Here is a 27,733-nt window from a genome sequence, read left to right on the forward strand (position 1 = left end):
TTAATAATGATAATAAATATTTAGTGTAAAATTTACAAATTTATTCTAAAAAGTTGAAATAGGCAAAGGTCCTATTTTTTAAAAAGATACAATTTTAAAAGATATAATATTTCCACACTTGCTGATTCATATTTTGCCAAGTAGGTGTTTTAGTAAATACGATTTATATAAGGAAGTAGAATAAAAATAGACACTTCTATAAAAATCACTTTTAATATTTAAAAAATAATTGCATAAATTTTTCCTAATTGTCAAGATTTCTTTCCTGGTAAGAAATCCAACATAATTCTGTTTTAAGAAATCTTAAAATCTTAAGAAATCTTAAAACATCTCAGGTTGGCAGGGGTAGGGGATCATTGTTTAGCAGTGATGTTAAAAATATTTCTTAAGGGGAACCTGGGTGGCTCAGTGGGTTGGGCCTCTGCCTTCAGCTCGGGTCGTGGTCTCGGGGTGTGGGATCGAGTCCCACGTCGGGCTCTCTGCTCGGTGGGGAGCCTGCTTCCTCCTCTCTCTCCCTCTGCTTGCCTCTCTGCCTACTTGTGATCTCTCTCTGTCAAATAAATAAATAAAATCTTAAAAAAAATAAAAATTAAAAAAAAATTTCTTAAAAATATATAATTTTGATGATAATTGATGGTTCTCTAATATAGACAGAACTGTGTGCTTGTAAGATTTGTATAGACACAGGAAATTTCCTTAGATATATACAATTTTGCTATTAATTTAGGATCATTCTTATTTTTTGTTCTTTTCCCCAATAAGCAACAGAGATTCCCTTTATAATCTCTTCAACCTCCAGTTCATTGTTTGGATTTTCTTGTTAACATAAGCTTTATTTGCTGAATTAGAGTCAGCATTGAGATTAATGGGCTGCCTAAACCTTGAAGTGAGGCAGTGTTTATGTTTTCCTCAGGCTAAGTATGAGGAAAAATATATCAAGACATAGATCAGATGTATAAGGCTAGCCGCTAACCTGTATCTCATAAGCAACTATGATAAACATATGTTATAAGTTAACAGTTAAGAAGTGCTTCCCCAGGGGTGCCTGGGTGGCTCAGTGGGTTAGAGCCTCTGCCTTTGGCTCAGGTCATGATCCCAGCGTTCTGGGATTGAGCCCGCATGGGGCTCTCTGCTCTGCGGACAGCCTGCTTCCTCCTCTCTCTGCCTGCCTCTCTGCCTACTTGTGATCTCAGTCTGTCAAATAAATAAAATCTTAAAAGAAAAAAAAAGAAAAAAAGAAGTGCTTCCCCAGGCCTACCACTATTCTTCCTAAAATATTTCTTTCTTTAAAATTTTTTATTTTATTATTTATTTGACAGAGAGAGAGATCACAAGTAGGCAGAGAGGCAGGCAGAGAGAGGAGGAAGCAGGCTCCCTGCGGAGCAGAGAGCCCGGGGCTCGATCTCAGGACCCCGAGATCATGACCTGAGCCGAAGGCAGCGGCTTAATCCACTGAGCCACCCAGGCGCCCCTCTTTCTTTAAAATATAATTATTTGTGATGCTTGAAAGATATCCATTACTTCTCCATACTGAATTATGGCTATTAATTGGAAAATTCACTTAGAATCATATAAAGAATAACCTGAATGTGCTCCTCAGAATAATTTCTGTCTAATCTGCTGCTTCCTTGGAATAAGGTAACATGCGCTTGTTACCTGTGTTACCTGAGGATGGTTGAGACCTTCAGTAAAAAGTGACACTGTGAGTGCATGTGATGGTGACAAACAAAAGAGGGCAGAAAAATGCAATTCAAGGCCCTTTAAAGATTTTAAAATAAATAAGGATTTTTCTTTCATGAGCATAAGGATTTTTCTTTCATGAAAATTTATATCCCCAGCAAAGATTTCTGTAACTTTTCTAGAATAAAGATATGTTTCCCCAAGTTGAAAAGATTATATATACTAAATATTACAGTAGAAACAGCCCCTGCTGATAATCTTGCCTTGGTTTTATTCTGAATTATTATTTCAAAATAACTTCAGCAAGCCACGGTATAGTGACCATTGGGGATGGGCTTTAAACTCCAACTCTGTTGTCTTCATGGTCTCTCCATCAGTTTTTTTTTTTTAAGATTTTTATTTTTTTAAGTAATCTGTACACACAACATGAGGCTCAAACACAATCCCGAGATCAAGAGTCGCACACTTCACCAACGGAGCCACTCAGGTTTAAGATGTAAATGATTAAATGGTGTCTTATCCTTCCCATTAATCCCATGGACAGCGAGCGAAGTACCTACAGGCACAGTTAGGCACGAAGCACACAGATGCTCCCTCCAAAGGACAGATAATTAATTTTCAAAGACTAAGGAGCCCAGAGTCCTCTCATGACGCAGGGTGATTTCCCCCGCTGCAACCCAGTCCATGAGAGCCCACCCCATCCCAGCATTTTCCAACATTACACCTAGTGCAGTCAGCTTTTTGTCCATTCAGACCAGGAAATCAGAAGAAATTAGTAAAACTGGGGCATCTGGGTGGCTCCGTCAGTTAAGCAGCTGCCTTGGGCTCTGGTCATGATCCCAGGACCCTGGGATGGAGCTGCATCGGGCTCCCTGCTCCGTGGGGACCCTGCTTCTCCCTCTCCCTCTGCTGCTCTGCTTCTGCTCTCTTGCTCACATTCTCCCTCTCAAATCAATAAATAAAACCTGTAAAAAGAAAAGAAATTAGTAAAACAAATAGCCCATTATAGAACCCTTTGTCCCTTGACTGAGAGAAAAGCATTGCTTTTCTTGATATGGTAGGATTGGCTATGTTCTTTGGGATAATATTCTTTTATAATCTCTGTATGAGTATAAGGTCTAGACAAGGCTTTTTTTCTTCTGGCTGCGTTTACTTTATAATATCACTATATTGGATTCTGACTAAAACAGCAACAGTAATAAAAGCATGTGTGTGTATCGACTTAATCTATACCTACACACACACACACACACACATTCTCCTGAGAGTGCGCCATCCAGGCTGATGCCCACTTAGTCATCCACACACTCTTTCTCCTTCCCTCCTCCTTCTGTAAATTACCTTACTTACATACAACCATACTAATAAAGTTTATATCAAATATAGCTGATCATATGACTCCTCTAGGTAGTTTATTCCTGGTACCACTACCAGATTTTCCTGATTCAGTAGATCTGGGGAAAACTGTTTTAGTTGGTCTGTACCTGGAATTTTGGATTTTTATAAAGCTCTCTGGATTATCTGATAGACACCGGGTTTGGGAATTATGAATATATCCTTCCTTACTTCTGTTCCTTTTAATTCTCAAGAATACTGAACTTCTCCAACCCTCACTCAAAATACGTAATTTAATTAATTCTTTCAATTAACATTTACAGGAGGTGTTTATTATATGTATACTCTAAACAATCACCAATGAGTAATTGCCATTGTCAGCCTGATAAGACAAAAGCTGAATAGCAATCAGAAATACTAACTCTGTTTTGTTGTTGTAATGTTTGTTTTTATTTTCAGAAAAAGACTGAGCATTATGTTTAGATAAGGGAATGTAGCAGAGAAAAAATTCAAGGCTATCTTTTTAGCACACTCAGTATTGTGTAGTTTAAAGATCTATGTCTAATGCAAAATGTAGACAGGATGGATGATTATGGAGAAGAGTCAGTTAAATAACTTAATATTGGTTCTGAGAGTCTGAAAGAATTATCATAGTTATGCAAAACTAAATAAAGGACTGGATTAATAATTAATAACATTCTTTTAGCAGTATGAAAAGAAAGTTATTAAAATGTTGTTTTTCAAGATGTATTATTTTAAGCTTATTTTGTAACCTATGTACTAGTGTTTGGGAATACTACTTGTGAGAACCTATTGCTAAATATTCAGTAATTTTGTGAACTGGTTGTTAAACATAGACATTATTAAAAATTACATTAGATTAGATTACAGTTATATTACAATTGTTATATTAAAAACAAAGGTAACAAATACAACTTTTCGTTTCTTAATTATTTTACTAATTTTGTTATTATGTGTGTTTTTTAGGCGAGCTGTGTGTATTAAATCTCTATAGTGGAAATACTATGCAAAGTGTCCATCCTTTCCCAACTCTACATACAGAGATGTCATATTGATAGCTTGATTTTGACAATACTAGGAATAATTGCACTGCAGAAAATGACAAATACTACAGATCTTGACTTGGTCCATTCCTTTGCACATCTTCTATACTTAAGTTTAAGAATGGGTTGTGTCTATAGTCATTCTTTGTGAATAACACCAAAATATTGAGAATACATATTTTCTAGAATTAAAAACTATTATTGGGTTTAGCCAAGAAGTTGCTTCTGTCATTTACAAATTCAATTTTCTGATACAACATTGTTTTTACATTGCTTTACTTCCATCTTGTTAACTTAAAAAACTCAAGCAATATTCAGTTAGGAAACATTCTTGTTTGTCAGTTGCAATTATAAGATGTAGATACAAATATTTGGCCAAAAAAAAGTATTCTGTGAAAATCAATTACCTCTATGGAATTTGGAGCAGTGAATATATATACAGGTTTAAAAAATTTTTTTTCTATGTAACTTGCATGCTACATATCCCTTTAATCAGAGATTCTCAGACAGTCAATGGGCCAAATGGGTCTTGACGGCCATGTCTATAAATAAAATTTTACTGGGAGAAAACCATGTTCAGTCATTTACATATTATTGGTCCCTGTTTTTGTGCTACAATGACAGTATTGAGTAGTTATGATAGAGGTATTATCTCCCAAAGACTATAAATATCTTCTGTTTAATTCTTTTTTAGAAAAAGTTTGTCTACCTCTCTATTTTTTTTTAAATATTTTATTTATTTATTTAACAGAGACAGAGATCACAAGTAGGCAGAGAGGCAGGCAGGAAGCAGCAGGAAGCTCCCTGCTGAGCAGAGAACCCCTTGTGGGGCTCCATCCCAGGACCCTGAGACCATGACCCGAGCTGAAGGCAGAGGCTTTAACCCACTGAGCCACCCAGGCGTCCCTGAGTCTACCTCTCTTTATATTAATAAAAGTTATTTTTTAAGTATGATTGGGTATATACATTCACCAATTCTATTTGTCTGGGAGCTGGTTATTAGACATTTTCTAGCAAACCAGAGATCTCAGATGTCCACCATACATATCTATCAACTTTGCTTGTTCACTGATAATCCTTTGTTCTCTCTTCCTCCAAAAGCACTCTGTAAATATTTATTTGTCAAGAATGCTATATTAGTCTCATAAACCCCTTCATTCCTTCCCATACTGAGGATAACAGAAGTGAATGATTTTTGACAGGCCATCCAGCTTGAGAGGTAGAATTGGGACTTCAAATCTGTTATATAATTGCAAAGCTAAACCTCCTGAAAAGCGTGCTCTTCATTGTATCCTAAACTCCTTAACTAAAATATATTAGCTCTTATAATTGCGTACATCTTATATGGCTATTTTGAAGACATAAATATTTTAATATGAACAAAAGTTCTCTGCTCTGTTTCATTTTATTTTGGAGAGAGCATAAGGTTGGGAACATTGTCCTTTTTGATCAACCATTGTAAAAGTTATTCTTCTTTATTTTTTATTCAGATTTTGACATCTCACTCACCTTATTAGAAAAACTTTATTTAAATTTCTAAATCAACCTATAAAACAAGCAACCAAAATGAAAATTCTAATATCCACGAGTGGGAATAATTTGCAGGTTTGTGTGATATATATGTACATGTGTGATTTCTTTCAATTTTATTTTCTATGTACTTTCTGCTCTTGGGTTAAGATAACATCTGACTTGCTAATTCGTTAAAGGAATGACTGAGAATATGCCTTCTAATTATGCATTTATTAAAAACAAAAAACACAGTTTTAAGTATTAATAAACTATTCATTATAAAGAGTTTGACCTTCCAAATATAGAAGGGTCTGTACACCAAAACTAATTACAGGCCCCGATCCATTATAAAAGGTTTGATAACTGAAACATGGCAACATTGAGGTCTAGTCTGTTCTATTAAGACAGTACCAGGTTAATGGCAACCATTTGACAAATTAGAGCCTCACTGAGGACCTTAATTAATATTACAAACGCCCTCAATGCCTTTAATGATATTAATTCTTAAATCAACTTGAAATTCTAAATTTGACATTAAAGTGAGTCTTCATTATCTGAATTAGGTGCTAAGTAACTGAGAATATTTCTATGGGAAACACCATAATCCTCTCCCTTCTAACACAAAAAAAAGTATTATACAGTTATCTTATACTTTTTTAGATTTGTAAATTTTTGAAAAACAAATAGGTATTAAGACATAGCAAAAATAATAACAATGAAATAAAAAAGGAAAAAGAGAAAAATAGACCCAAATAAATAAAAGCATGCTTAATAATCCTGACTTTAATCAGAACAGAAATATGAAAAGTAATGATGTCAAAAGTTCTATGGTAAGACCCAATATAATCACTCTGTACTGTAAATTTACTTTTTTTTTTAAAGATTTTATTTATTTATTTGACAGACAGAGGTTACAAGTAGGCAGAGAGGCAGGCAGAGAGAGAGAGAGGGAAAAGCAAGCTCCCTGCTGAGCAGAAAGCCCGATGCGGGACTCGATCCCAGGACTCTGGGATCATGACCTGAGCTGAAGGCAGAGGCTTTAACCCACTGAGCCACCCAGGTGCCCTGTAAATTTACTTTTTAAAAAATATTTTGTTCATCTATTTGAGAGAGAGAGCATGAGTTGGGGGATCAGGGGGTGGGGGAAGGAAGAAGGAGAAGCAGACTCCCTGCTGAGCAGGGAGCCTGATGCTGGACTTGATCCCAGGACCCTAAGATCATGACCCCGGACAAAGAGAAACTGAGCCACCCAAGTACCCATGAAAGTTTACTTTTAAATGAAATATACATTTTGTTCATTTTATTTTTTTATTTATATGCTTGCATCCCTGTTTGCTTCCAAGTAATTTGCCTTTGGCTGCAATGTTTTGCTATTTCTTACTGCCTTTATGCTTGCATATGTATTTGAATACATTTGAAGAATTTTATATACAAGTTAAATAGCATTGGTTTGATCATTAGTATAAAACTCTTCTCTAAAACCTTGCTAATTAACACTTGCTTTTCATCTTGATTTAATAACTCTATACATACTTCCAAAATTTCATAGTTGAATTATCACACTTCATTTTACTTTTATGATTATAGTGGTATCTCTGTGTTATTTTGTTTTCTACCTTTTGACTTTACATTGTTAAATAAATTAGTTAATGAGTTTTGGTGCTGAATTAGACCCTCTCTGCTGGGCTTAAGATTATATATATATATATATATATATATATATATATATATATATATATTAGTATTAGTTCTTTTCAGTCCTTTTCTTTCAATCATTATTTTTAAAATATCTTAAAGATAGTTTCTTTTGAAAAAGAAAAGAGTAAGCTTCTGACTTAAAAAGTAGAAAGACACAATGTAAATATCTCTCTTGGGACAGACAATATTTTTAAAATTTCCTTCAGCCTACAAATGATGTCTTATTTTTTTAGTTTATTCCCAGTGCATAGAACTAAATATGAATTGAATTATTTTATTTTTTAACATTATGTTATAAAAGAACTATTGTCATGTGTAAAGAGAGGGTTTCTCTAATGATTCAACTTTTTTTTTCTTACCACTGCACATTTAAGAAAAACATGAGGAGAGACTTTAAAAAAAAAAACAAAAAACAGAATTCAAGAACCAGTTTCTGTTTGCTGATTTACATCAATTAGTTAAATTTATATTGCCCCTTTATTTGGCTATTTTTGAGATATGAAGTTCCTACAGTGTATTCATGCATAAAAGCAAAACTAGTTGAATCCAAGAAACAATTATTTATATTTAACGTAAGAATGAAATTACATTAAAAAAAAAGAATGAAATTACATGCTGGCAAAAAGTAAGGGAAATAAAAGGAAAATATTCTTTGGGGTTACCTAGACAATATTAACCACAAATAAGATCACTGGATCTGCTGGCCAAATGGTTTGGTTGTGAATGTATGCTCTAAACTTAGAATTTATGAACTATGTCATATATAGAGTTATAAAATAAATGTATTCAAAAGCAGCTTCCAAGAATATTGAACACTTGAAACTCACAGACACAAAAGTGTGTTTTCCAGCAAGTGTGTTGACTTGCCTCTGAATTATCACTGGTGACTACTATTCTTAAGAAACCAAAAGTTGATTCTTATGTAATCAAACAATAAAATCCCTGAGCTAACAAATCTCAACATATGGCTCAGCTTTGTTGAAGATAAAGAACTTCTTGCTGATAACTAAAACAGAAACTTATTTGTCTGGTAATTTCCACCAGGGGGTTCAAGGAATTCTTGTGTAATTTTAGGAAATTTGTACGTGCAGCCCTCTATCTAGTGCTCAGATACTCTTTAAACAGTCAACCCACTTTTTTTGTTGTTGTTTGTTGTTGTTGTTTGTTGTTGTTTTTAGTTGACAGAAAGATCTTGTAAAAGGGAGAGGACAGTAAATGTTTTCTTTTAGGAATTCCATGAGCATGTTGGCTTGAGTTCAGCTTTCAACTTTCTCCCTCTATTTCTGCCTCCCGCTCTGAGCTAATGTAATAAATAAGCTGGTGGAGCCCCGGAGGCTCATATGAAGCTGCAGATTCCCTCAGTCACAAAGGGAAAGAGGAGAATGTCCTGGTAATAGAGACGTCAAAATTCCTGTGCAGAAAAGGTGTAGGGTAATGTGGTTTGAAGAGGACACCAGAGGCCCTGAGCACAAACTGCATTTTTATAGCATGTTAAATAAAATTTTATCTCTAGTCTTTATAACACTTAAATCTTATATCGATAATAAGGAAGTATAATCCTTTACATAGCTAAAGGTACGTAAATACAGACTTAAGGGGAATTCAGTAACTGGAGGGAAGAACGACCAAATTAAATGCATGGAACAGGTGGTATACATTGAATTCAAACTGTAGGAGCATTAAGAGAAATTTGAAAATAAATTTAAAATTTTTGAAAAAATCTTAATGCAGTTAGAGTGCTGAGAGAGAGGAGAGACTTTCTAGAGTTGACCAATGATTTTAAAATTTTAGATTTAAAAAAATAAGAAATAAAATTTAAGATTTAAAGTCATTTTTTAAGTAAATTTTATTTATTTATTTTCCAGAGAAAGAGCACACGCAGTAGGCAGAGGAAAAGCAAGGAGCTCAATGCAGGACTTGATCCCAGGATTCTGGGATCATGACCTGAGCTGAAGGAAGGCACTCAATGGACTAAGCCACCCAGGAATCCCTAAAATTCAAGATTTTAATAGAAACCCTAAAAAGAGATTAGTTACTGCTGAAAATCTAATTTTTCATGTGGAATTTCCAGTGGAAGATTGTTTACAAGACAGAGGGAAAGATAGATTCAAAGAGAAAATATTGGAGAAATATAAAACCGTTTTGGAGACTTAATATACAAATTATAGGCATTCTAGGTGGAAAATAAAAGGATCATATAAATAAGGAGTAATTAAATGAACAAAAACTCAAAGAGTTTCTGGAGTTGAAAAAATCTTAAGTCTCTAATTTAAAAAGTCTTGTTACTTTATTTGCATAATACAGACATTAGAAATATAGTGAAAATTTCCCAGTCTCTTTTATTAAGTTAACATAAATTGAATACTAATACCTTATAAAGATAATTTGAAAAGAAAAAAATATAAAAACTACACATGAATTTTCATTTATAAATTATAGAAAACATTCTATATAGATTATCAAATTAAATCCAAAAATTTAGCTCAAGAAAAGTCTATCATACAGGTTAATATAATAGTTACATGTATATAATAATAATGAAAATTCCATTGCATACCATCTAACTGCTCTCTGAACATGAACATGATGAATACCACTTTGGGGAAACACTGGGACTATGGCAAGGTCACTTGTTTAGGAATTCAACAACAAAATTTTTACACCAGGTTAGAAGTAAAGCAGCTTCAGGCAGGAGGTAAGTAACTTTGAGCAGCATTTCTCAACTTTTTCTATTCATTATCATTCACCTAATGAGTCCCCAACCCTATGAAGCTAAATATTATGGAGTAAAATTGGTCAGATAGAGTGATCTTTGTAGCACTACTAATCATTGTAATATATAAGACTTCATCGCAAGCAAGAACCAATTTTCACCACCTTGGGGGAGTGGGGCATAAGTACTCCACTGAAAATTCATCTCTTAAGGACAAAAGAATGGTAACATTCAAAAGAATGGTAACTTGCAATGTTGGTAAACCTTCCCCTAAATTTCTATATGTTTTTTGGAAATAGTATAGCTATACCTGAGTATTTTAGCTCCAAAATCCTATATATTGATAATTTTCTTATGAAAATACAAATATCAAAAAAAAAATGAGGTATATGTAAAAGGTGTTTATTTCAGTATTGCTCTTAGCAGCAAAAAACCCCCTGAATTTACTAATATATGGGAATGATAGTTGTGGTAGTGGCACTGTGTGAAATATTGCATAGCTCTCAAAAGGCAGAATCTGTATCTATTGACCTGGAGAGATGTCTACAATGCACTGATAAAAGCAAATTAGAATATAATGAGAAGTTACAACTTCAGAAGAATGAGAATTACATAGGAATTTTTGAGAGCTCATTAATTTCGTTTTGTATATTTTTACCTTGTTAGATCATTTCTAAAAATATTTAGTACTCATTTAATATTTTTGCATGTCAAAAATGAATTAAGTTAAAGAAAATGGATAAATTATAGAAATTGCAAAAGAAGCAAGTATATTTTATATTAATTACATTATTAGGGAAAAAAAAAGGTATTTGATCCCCTTGAGCAGTTGCAGAAAAAGAACTAACCAACCTTGAAAACCAGCCTTTCCATATTCTCAATTTTAAATGGCTGACAAAAAAAAAAGCATTATTTTTTCTAATAAGATCAAAAGTTAAGGTATACTGAGCTTGGAATTTTAAAATTATCCATGCGGATTCTAACTTTCTTAGCTTGATATATGTAGGGATTAATGTAGATAATTGTCCTTGGGGAACATGAGTGATCTGATTTGGGAAGAATTTGATAATTTCCTCTTCTTTATAAACATAAACACATGATTTGAACTGGTTTTATTGGCACATTTACATTTTCAATTATAAACGTTTTGCAGATTTATGATGGAAAAGATAAAACGACTCATCTACTAGGTGCATTTTCTGGCGCATCTATGCGAGGATTGACACTTAGCAGTACTTCAAATCAACTCTGGCTGGAATTTAATTCTGATTCTGAAGGGACAGATGAAGGTTTTCAACTTGTCTATACCAGTAAGTATTTTAGAAGAAAAAAAAAAATGGCCAAACACTGAAGCTGAGTATTTATTAAATAATTGCAACTTACAAGGTGAAGTAAAACCCAAAATTTGATCATGAATTTGAAGTGTAGAACTACCTTCTATATATACAATTTTATTTGACCTTAACGATTCCATAAATTATAGGTATTATAACTGTTGCAATTCCACATTGAAACAACTAAGGTTCAGAATAGTTAAGTAATTTGTGGCTGATTTATTTACATAATTTTAAAATAGCAGTATTCTTCCCATCCAATATTAAAAATACAATTTTTTAATAGATGAAAATTCAATGTTTGCAAGTGTGGTAGTTATATATTGGACAGTCATTAATGATAACTGGATGGTTTCACATGAGTTTACATTAGAGTTAAGTTTTTTATTTTGTTTTGCTTTTGTGTTGAATTGCTGTATTAAAAATAAAACTATTGCATTATACTCCAATTGCTATTCTGACAAACGAGTAGAAGTTCAAAGACTGAGAAGCATGGGTTGGTGGGTTACATCAGTTGTTATATGAATTAAATGAATTTATGTTACCAGTGCCACAAGAAAAGAAACAGACTTAATACATCTCTCCACAATAAGTTATATTCAAGTAATATATTTATTGAGTTTCTACTATGTAAGCAGTACACTAACAAAATAAAGCTCATGTAAAACTGAGATAGTTACTAGCTGTGTTTTTAACAAATTTAGAATCAGATCAAATCAGTTCTTGGAAGTTCAGAATGCTCATTAATTTAGCAAAACAACTAAGTAGCAATATTCAGAAATCTTTACTTTTAGAATATTTGAAAAAGATCTAATGATGCCTATAAACTTTCTCAAGAAGTCAGGTGAATGGCAACTATTACAGAAACTGGAAAATTAAAATTATTACAGTATCAAAGATACATGGGATCCTGAAGGGAATTTGAATCAAATTATTGCTTGTGAAAATATTCTTTCTTAATGATATAAGAAGTAGAAGACAGGAGAGTCTATTATATTGAAATTATATTTAAAAATCTGATGCATTTAAGTAAGAGATTACTATTGCTCCCTGTTTATTTCAAGGTTTTTTTTTTTCTACGTGTGCTAGAATTGTTCATCATTAACGGAACAAAACCTAAATTAACAAAATGAATGTTAAATTCATATTTCTAAATCCTGACAACTACTGTGTACAATGCAATTTTTATGAAGTACTTCCAAAGACAAATGAAAGTCCAACCAAATTGTGTCTACAGCTATTACTATATGATATACTAAAAGTAAAATATTGACAATTATTGCTCAAATATAATTGGTGTGATCTGCTCAGAAAGGCACTTGTTGTTTTAATCTGCTTTTCTCTGCTCCTTTCTCTGTTTTCTAACAGAGTTGCTGACATTTTTCAACTCATGGCTCAAGGTCTACACAATGATCTTTCTTTGCTCTGCATCATTTTGCATTTCTCCTTATCTAAAATTGCTAATGGAGTTCATAGGAAAAAACCTTCCCAGGTTTTTAAAGATTTCCTTCCCAGATTTTTAAATTCTGTGTAACTTGAGATTATTGATGCAAAGATGCTAGACATTGTAGGACATACCTGCATTTAAAATTGGGTGGTTAGGTGTCTATACTGGGTCAAATCATTGACCTTATTGTCATTGTATGAGTTCCCACTTGTCAGAAAAGTGACATCTTAAAAAGCAAATATTTGAAATCACTCTTCTTAATGACTCTAGTTTTTCATTATAGAATGTGTGTCATTATGAAGATGGAAAGCTATAGAATGGGGAAGAGAATATAAAAGCAATTATTTTTTTTAAAAGGTAGATATACATCCATAAATATTTTTCAGTCTCAGAACTGAAACTATGTTTCTCAGAGGATATCAACAAGTCAGTGAAGGGTCCTCTGATTTTCTGAATCAACAGCTGTGTTCTGAGCTCCTTCTGGGGAGGGTCCTGGAACTAGTAACATATCCGTCATTAATTTTTATTTACTTCTGATTTTGACAATGGCAATCTTTCTACGTATTGGCAATTATCTTAATAACTAACCCCAATAGCTAATGCCTGGCTTTGACGGGAACTTATTCCCATCCTCCAAATATGTTTTTGTTTCCAGCCATTAGCACTAGTGCTAGGCTGCTTTCTCTTCAAGGTTAATAATTGTTATTGGTGTGCTCCAAACAGAAGCATCAACTGAGCCTTTGAACTTTAAGACACATCTCTGATATTTTCCCACGGATGCTTACTTACCCTGACTCCTTCAGTCAGAGTTAGCTTACTTTTAAACATTTCACTTGCAGAAATTTCTGTTCTCAACTAAGGTATCAGTTATCACACTGTACTGGCGTTATACTTTTCGGCAACCATATTGTACATACTTCTTTAGGAGGCCTTCCCTCTCTTCATGTCTTTAGTCAGTTTTAGTTCAATTGCATCTCTTTACATATTCTTAGTAAATTAACATGTGGTCTGAATACTGATTTTATATAATGCCTTTGTGATATGGATGAAGATTCTACAAGGGCATATATTTTAAATATTCATAAACTTCTTAGAGGTAGTAATTATTTTCTGAACATAAAAGAATTTGCTAAGGTGCCCAAACGTGGGAGAAATGTAAAAGGCAATGTTTTTGTGTATGAATCATTGTATTTGGTGATTTCTAAATCTAATTCCACCCTGCAATTCTGTGTTGTGTTCCTCCTTACAATTATCCAAACTTAGCCTCTGAAACATCTGAGAGAACACTTTGTGACATAGAAGAGTTCCCAGGATTCCCATTAAGAGAATTAGAGACAGAAGAGAGAATCGTTGGCTCTAGGTCAGATCAAGTAAGGATTCATAAATAGAATGGTATTAAAGGTTGGGTTGGTGGGTTGCAGATAGAAGTGGTGGGGAGCATACCAGGCAAAGAGAATAGGATTGAAGAAAGGCATGGAGACTAGAAAGATCCTATTAGGCACATTAAGGCAAATACAGCAAATAATCCAATTCCGATTTATCCCTTTTACCTAGCTTGTCATAATTCTAGCTGTTAAGACATATAGGCCTTTTATGACCACCCTTATCTAATGACAGGTTTCTTATCTAATGATAGTCACTATCTCTCTATTGTCCATTTTGTTGGCTTGTGTGGTTGCCTGGTTATTTGTAGTTTCAGGTAGAGAGAAACACATTTGGCTGAGATAGAAATGAGAAAATATTTTTTTGGAACAGATATTTTTCAGAACAAATAGTTCAGAACATAACTTTTAAGGGGCATTTTATTTCAGCTATCTTTTAGGCCCATTCATCATATAATCATTAAGAGTAGCAAATGGACCAGTGGAAACAGTAGTTGAGATGTTGCTTTTGGTTTTAAGTAACAGAAAACCTAACCATAGCTTAAATTACCAGGATTTATTTTTCTCATATAAGACAGAAGATGAACAACAGGTAGGTAGTTTCTTGATTCAACTCTCCAACCTAGGGAACAAGGATCCTGCCCCTATCTCTCTGCTTTAGCATCCCTAACGTGTTCATTTTTTTTTTTTTTGTTCTAATGTCTGTGATATGGTCATAAGATGGCTTTTTTTTTTTTTTTTTTTTTTTTTTTTATAAGATGGCTATTTTAACTCCAGGCATAGTCAAGGCAGGGAGAAAGAGGGAACAGGTAGTGCCAACTGCAAATGCCTCCTTTACCAGGAATGCGAAATCTATGTCAGACATTCTCTTATCTTTCCCTGTCCTAAACTGAGCCATATCAGTATACCTGGATTTCCTGGCCAGAAAAGCTGGGAAGTGAATTATTTGGTAGACTAAATAATCACTCAGTATTAGACTACCATGCTATACAGCCTGATATGATTCTTTTACTTCTGGGAACAAAATCAAGTTGTTTGTGAGGAAGAAGAGAAAAGATATTGAGAATACAACTTACAGTATCTACTACAATGTACAGCTATAACAGTTATTCCAAAACAAGTAATAAGTCCATAGATGTTGCATCAATATATGCCTCTGCAATTAATGGTATCATGGAAGCCTGGACTCTTGGGTGTTTAGAGAGGAAAAGCATTTGGTTTACTCATTATTAATAATTTCAGCTCTACTACACTAAGAAGACAGTGAGCTTCTTTCACTCTTCTTCATCAATAAATAAATTATATATATACTTGTGAAAATGCTACATCATACTTGAGAGACTCTCGCATTCCTTTATTTTTCTAAAGCAAATTGAATCTCTTCAGTCATAACCATTAAGATAAACATGACATAAAAACACAACATTAAGAGTTGTCAAGAATAATATTTTTTAGCTTTAACTTATCCTCCCAGATAAGTTTCCAGTCAACTCTACCTAGTTTGATTAGTATAAGTGAAGCCTAGATAGCTATACTGGTTGAGAGTAAAATGGCATGATAAACTTGGTCAGACCTTGACTACCATTAGGGTATCAATCCCACTACTCAGCCTCTCAGAATTAACTCCCTCCTTGAGTCAGGTCATTCTTCCATTCTTCTCAAATTAACAGTTACCAAATACTCTTGCCCTGGAGAAATCTGAAACTCACCCTAAATAAAGATATAGATGAGGCATGTTTTTTTAATACAGATTAATTGACAATTTCCCTGTGACCCCTAAAGACATAGCTGCATTTCCTAGAGGGAGTGGGAGAGTAAAGGGAGAGAAAATTACCATCTCCTTCTAAACTTGGAAGAACAGATCAAAAATTAAGATATCATTATAGTATCCTTTTCTTTCTTTCTTTCTTTTTTTAAAAATGTTGTATTTATTTATTTGACAGAGAGACAGTGAGAGATAGCATGAGAAGGGAGAAAGTCAGAGGGAGAAACATACTCCCCGTGGAGCGGGAAGCCCTGTGTGGGACTCCATCTGAGACTCCAGGATCATGACCCAGGCCGAAGGCAGTCGCTTAACTAACTAAGCCACCCAGGCGCCCTTTAGTATGCTTCTTAAAGCATCACTCCGCTCTGGTTCACTCTGTAATAGAATTCAGCAAAACCTGGGTCGTGGGATCGAGTCCCACATCGGGCTCTCTGCTCAGCGGGGAGCCTTCTTCTCTCTCTCTCTCTCTCTCTGCCTGCTTGTGATCTCTCTCTGTCAAATAAATAAATAAAATCTTAAAAAAAAAAAAAAGAACCCTACTCAGCAAAACCTGATAGAATAACCTGACCAGACTTCTTCAGCCCCTCAATCCACATTTCAAGAAGGTGGTTGTAAATCAAATGTCTTTCACTGAATCTCTCACTGAAGATTAATTTGTAGAAATGTCATTTAAGTGGGACAAGACAGAAAAGAAAGACAAGAACAAAGGATAAGAGAAATTCATTTAGACATAATTTCTAACTGGCCAATTGGAGAGATAGTATAGAAGATGGGCCTACTGTAGTTAGTTGGTTCTGGGACTCCATCTCAGAAGAGGTTATTACTTGAGTTGATATTGGAATTATAAGAAAAGACAACCACCCACAGATCTGTGGGGAGAGGGTGCCAGATAGATAGATCATCAAGTGCAAAGGCTCAAGAGAAACCTGAGCTTGAGTTATGCAGCTAGAACTGAACGAGCAAGGAGAATGGGACAAAATGAAAAAGTGGAAACTAGGCAGGGGCAAGGTGAGCTATAGTTAGGGGTTGGGTTCTACCTAAAAGATAGAGAGAAATCTTTCAACACCAGTGTATCTTTACATAGTAGAGTTAAAAATAACAGCTAACATTTATCTACTCTCTACCAGGTATAAGATATAACCCTTTGAGGAAGGTACTATTATCTCCAGTTAGAAGAAGAGGAAAATGAAGCACAAAAGAGTTATGACTTGCCCAAGGTCACAAAGCAATTAAGTACAGATACAGAAATTGAACTGAAGGGCTCTGCCTCTTAATCACCATACTATATTATCTCCAACCCAAGTTTGAGGTGTTTTATATTTGCATTTCCATGGATTTATCATTTTTTATTGTTTTAAACAACATCCATTACAGAGCTAAATCATACCTTTTTTGATAGATTATAGCATTGTCTTCTCAAAAGCTGATCTGGTAAATGTCCATGATGCCCAGCCACTAGATACTATCTCTGGGCCTCTTGTTATTACCTCTGCACATTTAATTTACTAAAAAGCCCATTGGATAAATGTTCATTATCCCAAGGGAAAAGTTCAGCTATATTTGGACACTTTTAGCCTTCCAGCCTTGTTGCTTGAAAGGATTCAGTAATCCACACGGAACATGCCCATTTCAAACTTTATATTCAAATTAATGATGGGAATTAGCTAACTGGTGATGCCTTTTCTTGTACACTAAGCTTATAAATATATAATAAATTATCCTTATTTAAACTCTTTAATATAATTACTAGTATGTTGTTGGTAGTGTTAATAATGAAAAATAATCAGGTGATTTATTGACTCTAACTTTATTCTATGGATATATTTTAATGCAAATGCAAGTAGAGAATAAGCAAATTACAAGGGAGAAACAAAGTTAGCCTGGGTGGTTCTATGTCCCATAAACACTTAATAGATGCATTTGGCATTTCTTTCACTCTTAAAACTTGAAATTAACCAGGTAATAAAGGAAGTGCTGACTAATGCTGCATTATGTACTATAAGGTATTCTAGCTAAAATATTGGAGAAATATTTCTTCATAATATTCATAAGTTCTTCATAATAGAATAACAAAATAATCATTGTCATTTTTATAACTTTGGCATCCCAAAAGCTTTGCAACTTTTGAACTTAAATATCTAAAGACCTACTAGCTGGGGCGTCTGGGTGGCTCAGTGGGTTAAGCCGCTGCCTTCAGGTCATGATCTCAGGGTCCTGGGATCAAGCCCCACATTAGGCTCTCTGCTCAGCAGGGAGCCTGCTGCCCCCTCCCTCTCTCTCTGCCTGCCTCTCGGCCTACTTGTGATCTCTCTCCTTCTGTCAAATAAATAAATAAAATCTTTAAAAAAAAAGAATAAAGATGTACCTCTTTCTTTTTTTTTTTAAAGATTTTATTTATTTATTTGACAGAGATCACAAGTGGGCAAAGAGGCAGGCAGAGAGAGAGGAGGAAGCAGGCTCCCCGCTGAGCAGAGAGTCTGATGCGGGCCTTGATCCCAGGGCCCTGAGATCATGACCTGAGCTGAAGGCAGAGGATTAACCCACTGAGCCACCCAGGCGCCCTGATGTATCTCTTTCTAATGTATGGAATCTTAGCAATTCAAAATGTCTAAGTGGCTTCTATTTTCCTGACCAAGTCCCAGTCATCATATATTTTTTAAATATTTCTATAGCAAAAAACACCATAAACAGAGTAGAAAGATGAGACATTTTTAGGAAACATTTACCATATATGTAACAGGAAAATATAAACTCTCAGAAAGGAACCCTATAAATTAATAAGAAAATGAAAAGAAAATTTCACACAAAAGTAGCCTCAGGTAGGTAGTAATCAAACAAACAAAAAATGCTTAATAGAAATTGAGAAAATTAAAATAATTTTTTTAGGTAAAAGAAAAACTAAAATAATATGTTATTACAGTTGGGTTATTTTTGTTGTTATTGTTGTTAGATTTGTGTCACTGAAAGTGAGGTTTTCTCTTTCTAAGCAGAAATAAATTATGTAACATCAAAGTAAGAACTCTGAGAAAAATACTTGTTTAGAAAGAACCTCTGCCTTAATAATATTAATATTCATGACAATAGTAAAAATTAAAATGTTCTACAATACTAAATGCTGATGGCAATTTGAAGAACATGAAACTCTTAACTTTGGGGAATGCAAGTTGGTAAAGTAACCTAGGAGAGTAATTTGGCAATATCTAGTAAAATTCCATTCCTAGATGTATCTAGAATGAACCAACTATACAGTCTGGCCAAATAACAAATGGCTGATGGTTAAAAATTAATGTTCAGGGGCGCCTGAGTGGCTCAGTGGGTTAAGCCGCTGCCTTCGGCTCAGGTCATGATCTCAGGGTCCTGGGATCAAGCCCCACGTCGGGCTCTCTGCTCAGCAGGGAGCCTGCTTCCCTCTCTCTCTCTCTCTGCCTGCCTCTCTATCTACTTGTGATCTCTCTCTCTATCAAATAAATAAATAAAATATTTAAAAAAAAAAAAAAAATTAATGTTCAGGCAAAACTGAATCTTACCAACCCAGAATGATGTACAAATGTATGATGCGCAAGACACAATCTAGCTCTTTAAAAATATCACTCACTTTTTCATGCCCAACAAATTAAAATATAGGAAAGCCTGTGAATAATGTTTTCTACTCAGAGGTTTATACATAGGATTTAGAGCATTAATTTTTTAAATTATTTACCATATCTCCTGTTTCTCCAGTTGGAAATGCGTATCAGTCATTTCCATAAACTTTTGCTTGTTTAAATGTTTTACATCTATATACTGAAAACTACAAGGATTGTCTTCTTAAACCATTCTTATAAAGTTTATGGTTTCAAAGTTTGATACATGTCATAGAGTTTGACTAATGAGGAATAAGTGTGTGCCTTTTTTTTTAAATTCATTTGGCCAGTGAGAAAAAAAGGAATGTGTAGTCATTTAATATTTTCTTCTTTTTATTCCTATTATATTCTTTATTATGTCTGAATCAAAGAGTATTATCACAGCTGTTGTGCATAACTGTGGACAAATTTCCTGCTTGTGAATTTTATTGTTTTTTATTTCCTGCTTTCAAATTTTAAAGTGGCAAAGTTGACATTCTATTTTGTGTACATCTTCATTTAGTTATAAAGAATTCTAAAATGAGACTTTTTCTCACAAGATTCATGGCCTAAGTAGAATTTAATAATTGAACATTAAATATAATTCTTATAGATTATTTTACTAAATATTATAAGCCAAATTGACCAAATTCAATAGAGATTAAGATGATGATAGATTAATCTAATCTTTAAGTTTCCTTGCATTATTAAACTTTAATTAATGTTTTTAGTTTCAGAAAGGATATGACCCTTTACTGTATTTAGTCAACATGCTTTCTCAGTTCCCTTATTAACAACCTATTTACTTTTTGTTTAACAATTTGAAGGTTCTTACTTTTAGTCTATATACCTAATATATCTTCATTCACCATTAAATTCTCTAAAATGTAACTTTTACAATATTAAGTACATATTTACATTTTAACTGAATTTTTTTTAGAAGCATATAAATATCTCTTTTAAGTTCCATCAGAAATGCTGACTTACATTTGAAGATTGAGTTTTCAAATATTTATATTGCTAAGCCATCTGCCTTACTGGATTACTGTTCTGCTGACCATGTGACATTACCCTATGGGAATACATAGTTATTGCTCACAAACAAATTGCACAGAAATTATGTTGAGTAGGAATTCAACTGTTCATCTTTTTGTAGGCCAAGGCAGAAGTTAAAAAGCAGATTAGAAGATTTTGATGGAATCTTAAGACAAATGAACTCTGGAACCCTACATGGGATAGTAATGTTTGTAACATGTGCAAAAGGAAACCAAAAAGTATAGACTTTTTGTAGCATGGAATAATTGGAAACACTGTAAATGCTCATCAGTTGGAAAATAAATCAATTTTGGAGTATGTTTCTAATGAAATGCCACAAAGTAGTGAAAATGAATAAAATGTTTATGTGTGTGATGTGTGTGTTTGTAATGGTTAAAATATAATACTGAGCAATAAATAAAGCCTCAGAAGAAATTTGAAAATAATTGTATAATTTATAAAATGTATAAATCCTTGTGGGGTGCCTAGGTGGCTTGGTTGCTTGAGCATCTGACTTTGGCTCAAATTATGATCTCAGGGTCCTGGGATGGAGCCCCAGAGTCAGGCACCCTGCTCAGCGGATAGTCTGCTTGTCACTATCCCTCTGTCCCTTCACCTACTCATACTCACATGCCCACATACGCGTGCTCTCTCTCTCTCTCTCTCTCTCTCTCTCTCCCTCTGTTAAATAAATAAAAATTTTTAAACTGTATAAATGCAAAATATATTATGTATTGTTCATAGATATATAGATGTGTGATAAAAATGTTAAAAAGGTGTGAAAATAATATACTAATTTAGAATATTTGCCAGCTCTTAGTAGGGAAAAATCAGAGAAGGACTGAGAAGGGAACAAAACGGAGCTTTAACTTGTTTTATCATATTTATTTCTCAATAAGAATATGTGAATATGATCAATTAATATGAATATTAATCTGAAGTAATATTAATTATAATCTGAAGCCACTTACCAAAATCTGATAGAGCGGATGAAGAAGTTGTTGTGTTATTCTTGGTATTCTTGTATGGGTTTCAAATAATGACTTAAAAATAAATTAGAGGGGCACCTGGGTCTCTCAGTGGTTTAAGCCTCTGCCTTCAGCTCAGGTCATGATCTCAGGGTCCTGGGATTGAGACCCGCATCGGGCTCTCTGCTCAGTGGGGAGCCTGTTTCTCCCTCTCTCTCTGCCTGCCCCTCTGCCTACTTGTGACCTCTCTCTCTGTGAAATAAATAAATAAAATATTATAAATAAATAAATAAATAAATTAGAAATCCTTATACTAATGGTGGCAGGAAAGGAATTAAATCTCAGTGTGAAAGTCATTCATTAAGTCAAAAGGATTTAGGTAATGGGGATTTTCGGTTCATTTTGTGCTCTACAAATTTTCATTTCACCAGAGTATCAAATTTCATGAGGAATGGTGAATATTTATAGTATATAGGATTTTTCATACACATTTTTATTTAATTGTCAGTTTCAAGTATTTGAGCTTTTCAGTGAAATGACTGGCAGCTGAATGTTTCCATAAAGATAAGACAGATCTGAATATTTATGAATAAGCAACAATAATTCTACCAAATTGGACTAAATTATGTTGTGCTTTGTAGCTTATATACTATTGTCCTAGTGCATTTTCATCTACAATGCAAAGTATTATAAATTATCTTAATTTACAAAGAATATCTCCATTTTACCTCATCACCGGCAATTACCAACCACATTTACAGAACATTCAAATTAAGGAAGGATGAATTTGGTAATAAACCTTGAAAAGGGAGCTTGATTTCCATTTTTATTTTGATAAATGATATATGGTAAAACTGAGAAGTGGGTGCATTTCGAATGATAAACGAAATGTTATGTCTGGTAGAAGGCATGCAAACTTGTAATTTTTGAGCAAGGACACTTTAAATGTGGTATTAAGTATGCAGATCCATGTAAAATAATGTGTCCTCAAAACTTATAGTTACTACTTCTGCCATTTCTGCTTCTGTGTTTGAAAGACTGACTTGCTTGACCATGGATCCTTTATATCTCATATGTGTAACAATTTGAGTTACGACTTCTAAATTCTTGTTTGGCTCTGTTTCTGAAACTGTTTACATTTGCTTCTTTTTTTAAAAAAAAGATTTTATTTATTTATTTGACAGACAGAGATCACAAGTAGGCAGAGAGGCAAGCAGAAGGGAAGGGGAAGCAGGCTCCCTTCTGAGCAGAGAGCCCAATGCGGGGCTCAATCCCGGGACCCTGGATCATGACCTGAGCCAAAGGCAGAGGCTTAACCCACTGAGCCACCCAGGCGTCCCCATTTGCTTTATTTTAACATATTTTCACTCAAATGGAACTGTCAAAAATTGATCCGTACAGAAAATTCCTGGAGATTTTTAAAAATTGTTTCATAAACTTCAGTTTCTCATCAGCATTATTTTAGTTTTCTTTTCCAGTTGTCTCCTCAAGATAATTGCCTCTAAAAATCCCATTTATTCACAAAAAAATATTAAACATCCTCTATGTGCCAAGATTTGTGCTGGGAAGGCATTGTGGAAAAGAAGGGGGAAATGAAATAATTTCACTCTATGGAAAAACGAAGAAAAGAAGCAAATGTTTGTAAAAGTAATGAAAATGTGCTAAGTAATTCTGTAAGTTTTCAGGAGAACAAAATGGCTAAGACCCCAGAGAAAAGCTTATGTTCTCTGAGAGGTGATGTGTCCCTCAATATACTGAAATTATCATATATATTCAGTGCTTTGAGATGTGCAAGTTTTAGTGATTTAGTATCTGTTTTGACATTCTAGGAAGTCAATGAGGCAAATTCATGATTTAACATGTGAACTAATACATGCTTTTTTGTTTTCTAGTTCAAATCTAGATTAATTTGGTCACAGATCTGTGCCTATAAAAGAGAAGCAAATCTTTTTATTTATGATATGGTTTGCACACATAAAACTTTCTTTTTCTACAACATCATTTGTTTTGAAATCACAAATTTTGCAAACTCATGAAGCTCTCTTGAATATTCTTTATAGCTCTCAAGTCTCAGAAGCTATAACTGGTGTAAATTGCACCTAATTATCTTTGGCATATTCATTCTATTATTTATCTTACATTTATACACTTTGTAAGACACTAAAGACAAGAACTTCGGGGGTACCTGGGTGGTTCAGTGGCTTAAGTGTCTGCCTTCAGTTCAGATAGTGATCCCAGGGTCCTGGGATCCATCCCCAAGTGGCTCTCTGCTCAGCAGGGAGTCTGCTTCTCTCTCTCCTTCTGATCCTCCTCTCCTTCCTATGCATTCTCTCTCGCTCTCTCTTAAATAAATAAATAAAATCTTAAAAAAAAAAAAGATGAGAATGCCATAGCTAAGGAGTCTAGATTTTGATTACTACTATCATGCTTGGTTTAAATCATGAAGTATCCTTTTCTAGTTCTTTCAGATTCTTATTAGTGAATTGTGCCATTACTGTTAAGTTTTATTTGTTCTTATTGACTTTATTCTGCATATGCACACAGTGCCTTCTGGGTCTAGAGACAGTAACAGTTATAATTTAAATAATGTAATAATAATAGCAGGCTGTCCCCCACTCTTTTGACCCAGTCCTTACCCCTGTAATAACATGATGGAAATCAAATGGGAAAATCTACAAGTTCCCAGGGACGAGGGATGATGAAAAATGGACTTGCTTAGCTTAAGGAAGTCAACTTCCTCTCCTCTCCTAAAAGGAGAGAGAAAGACCCTTGAAGCTTGGAGATGGGATGGAAAGGATCCTAAGTTCTCATTTTAACCTTTGAAATGTAAATACCTACCTCTAGTAGGCAGGTTAGACCCCTATGCCTCCAGTTATTATAATATATTGGTCAGGATTAATTATGAGCCATAATTCACTTGAGGTAATCCAGAAACTTAGTGCTATAACAAGCCATGGTACAGTTATCTAGACATGGGTGCAAAATTTAAAATTACAATCAATCAATCAATCTATAAAATTACAGCAAATTCTAATTTTTTTTAAAGATTTTATTTATTTATTTGACAGACAGAGATCACAAGTAGGCAGAGAGGCAGGCAGAGAGAGAGAGGGAAGCAGGCTCCCTGCTGAGCAGAGAGCCCGATGCGGGGCTCAATACCAGGACTCTGAGATCATGACCTGAGCCGAAGGCAGAGGCTTTAACCCACTGAGCCACCCAGGTGCCCCACGAATTCTAATTTTTTAAGAAAAAACTTTTTATGGCTGTCCAATACTATCAGAATTAAATATTATAAGAGTAATACAATTAGGGAAAAGTATATAATTATATTAAAAACAACAGAAGAAGACTGTTTGTACAATTTTAAATCACCCTGTTAAATGTTGCCTTTAATAATTTTGTATTCTTATCACAGGTTTTGAACTTTCACATTGTGAGGATCCTGGCATTCCACAATTTGGATACAAGATCAGTGACCAAGGTCACTTTGCTGGTAGCACTATTATTTATGGATGCAATCCAGGCTACACTCTCCATGGCAGTAGCCTTCTCAAGTGCATGACAGGGGAAAGAAGGGCATGGGACTATCCTCTGCCTTCCTGTATTGGTAGGATCCTCTTTTATATCTTCATAATTATTTCTGTAGAAGTGTTGTCCAAATATGCTGTACCTTTTCAAAGGATCTCATCTGTCCACCCACAACTTATACCTAAAATCATGAAGTTAACAAACTCCTAGCTCAAATTTGTCAGAGGAAATTAATGGAATGTGAAAGGGTCTTTTTCATAAGTTCATTGATAAGTACATTTTTTGTAGAACATGGATGAAGTGTATGGAGTCATTCCAATTCTTCTATCTTGATATAAAATTTAACTCACTGCAAGTACATTTAAGACTCTTATTGTATACATTTACTGAATAACACTGGTTGGATTTGTTTTAATAAACTTATTGCCTGTCCTGGTATCAAGATAGATTAAAAAACAATGAACTATTCTCAATAACTTCAAAAGCTTTCTTTTTATATATACTTTTTCAAAAATCTAAGACAGTACATAAGGTTTTCTGAGGTGTATGTAGCATAACATAATTAACCAATTTCAAAAGAAGAAGCAAGTGACATTAGATATATTGCCTCTATGAAGCTAGAGAATGGATCATGATCTCATTGCACAGCTGGAGTATTACCAAATTATAGATCAATAAATGAATGACTGGTTGTGTGTGGGTAAGAGGGTGTATAGAAAAGTGTTGATAAAGACGCCAGTTTTGGGTGGGGTTTTTTGTTGTTGTTGTTTTGTCGTTTTTTTGTTTTTTGTTTTGTTTTGTTTTGTTTGTTTGTTTTTGAATTTGGTTTTCATCCTGCTCCAAAGATAAATAGGTGTCTGGCTTGAATAAGAAACCAGCAAAAGGAAACATTTTAACAAAACATTGACTCCTTAATAGGGAACAAACATGTAGCTACTTGTTAGCCATCTTTGTTTCTTGATGATATTTGTGGAGGCAAAAACGCATTCTGCATCAGGCCCATATAAATAAAATTGATCAACACTTAAAGAAAAAAAGGTAACCATTTTGTTAAGGTATAACTAATATCTAAATACTGCACATATTTAAGGTATATAAATTGATGAGTTTGGAAACTTAAACCTTCAAAATTTCTTTGTTAGTTGATAAGATTGACATAGGAATCTCCATAAAACCTACTAGAATGCAAGTAGAAAAAAGTGAAATTCCAGTCATTAAAGGCCTTGCATCTAATTACATGATGTGTTTGATGTCACAAGGCCTTTGTTGGTTTCTTGAAACACTGATTTACATAGGAAGCAAACATGTTTTTATCTAACCAAAATGTAATCATAGGTCTTTCTTTTCAGATGGCATAGGATTTTTGGATAGATTATGAGGGTAATATCTATAATAATAACCAACATAAATTAACAAAGCTTGGGATTCTGGAATATGACCAACAGCTAGCCCACTGGCATTAGTTATGAGAAAAATAAAGCACTGATTAATTTTCTCTGAGATTGTATTCTTTGATGTGACTATGTAATATATTCAGAAAACTAGTAAGGATTACAGTTGCACAATACTATAAATAATAAATACTGATTTTCCATGCTGTCCTTAATATTAAGATCACAAACCAAATACATTAAAACACATGTATTTTCTATATATGTTGAACCAATCTAAAGACATTCTTTTTAAAAATATTTTGTGTAAACAAAATGATATTTGGTAATATTTTGTGTAAACAAAATGTTATTTGGTTTGATCAGAAGATTTTAATTCTGTTCATAACAAATCAATGCACTTTATATTTACAAATCCCCCAAGTCAGAGGGGTTGCCTGTATGACATAGTTGGTTAGGTATCCTACTCTTGGTTTTGGCTCAGGTTGTGCTCTTAGGGTCTTGAGATCTAGCCCTACCTCGGGCTTCACGCTCAGCATGGATTCTGCTTAGAGTTACTCTCTCCCTCTCCTTCTGCTCTCATCCAGCAATAAAATAAATAAATATACCTTAAAAAAAACACACACAAAACCTTTAAAAAACTTACTGACTTGATAACTGCTCAAGATTTCATGAGAAGGGTAAACTATTTTTTTTTCTTTTTTTAAATGATGGATTATCAGGAGTAACAACTGAAAACAGTTGGATGCATGGTGTGTCATGCTGATGATTTCCATGATGACAGAAGATGAAATTCTATTTTAGATGCTGTTCTCTACTGGCAACAATTAATAGCTTTACCACCTGGCCTAAGAGCATAATTTTCTGTGCTCACTAACCTTAAATATCTATTATGCCTATATATTTGCCTGTCTCACAAAAGAAACTTTTTCTCTGTGATATGGATCATTTCTAGGTAATTGTGTTTCTGAAGCTTATACATGGATCAAACAAATATTTTTTGAAACATTGTAGCCAGAACGATTTAACCTACATACCTTCTTTAAATACTATTTCATTTTAAATATAAAACTTCTGTTAGAATATGAACTCTAGTGTAATGGCATATCTCACTGGCTCATTTGAAGTCAAAACACCAGGTAAAATTTGTAGAAAAGAAATATGGATAAAAAAGAACTATGTTTAAATTCAAGATATAACACAGTACACATAACTTCAGTGTGATCTTTAATTGATTAAAAGTTAGTCTGTATGAATGAATATCAAATCTGTTCTCATA

The 27,733-nt window shown here is 33.9% G+C and overlaps 1 protein-coding gene across 2 annotated transcripts in view; it reads left to right on the forward strand.

The window, feature by feature from the left end:
• Window positions 1-27,733, forward strand: part of CSMD3 (CUB and Sushi multiple domains 3) — a 1,273,428-nt gene that overhangs the window by 928,833 nt on the left and 316,862 nt on the right. For both annotated transcript variants that reach the window (XM_046025880.1, XM_046025873.1), the window contains 2 exons: window positions 11,156-11,312; window positions 24,951-25,142. In XM_046025880.1, coding sequence (XP_045881836.1) covers window positions 11,156-11,312; window positions 24,951-25,142 — 349 coding nt within the window. The remainder of the gene's footprint in view (window positions 1-11,155; window positions 11,313-24,950; window positions 25,143-27,733) is intronic.

The sequence above is a fragment of the Meles meles genome, chromosome 1 (assembly GCF_922984935.1).
Source record: "Meles meles chromosome 1, mMelMel3.1 paternal haplotype, whole genome shotgun sequence".
NCBI classification, from domain to species: domain Eukaryota; kingdom Metazoa; phylum Chordata; class Mammalia; order Carnivora; family Mustelidae; genus Meles; species Meles meles.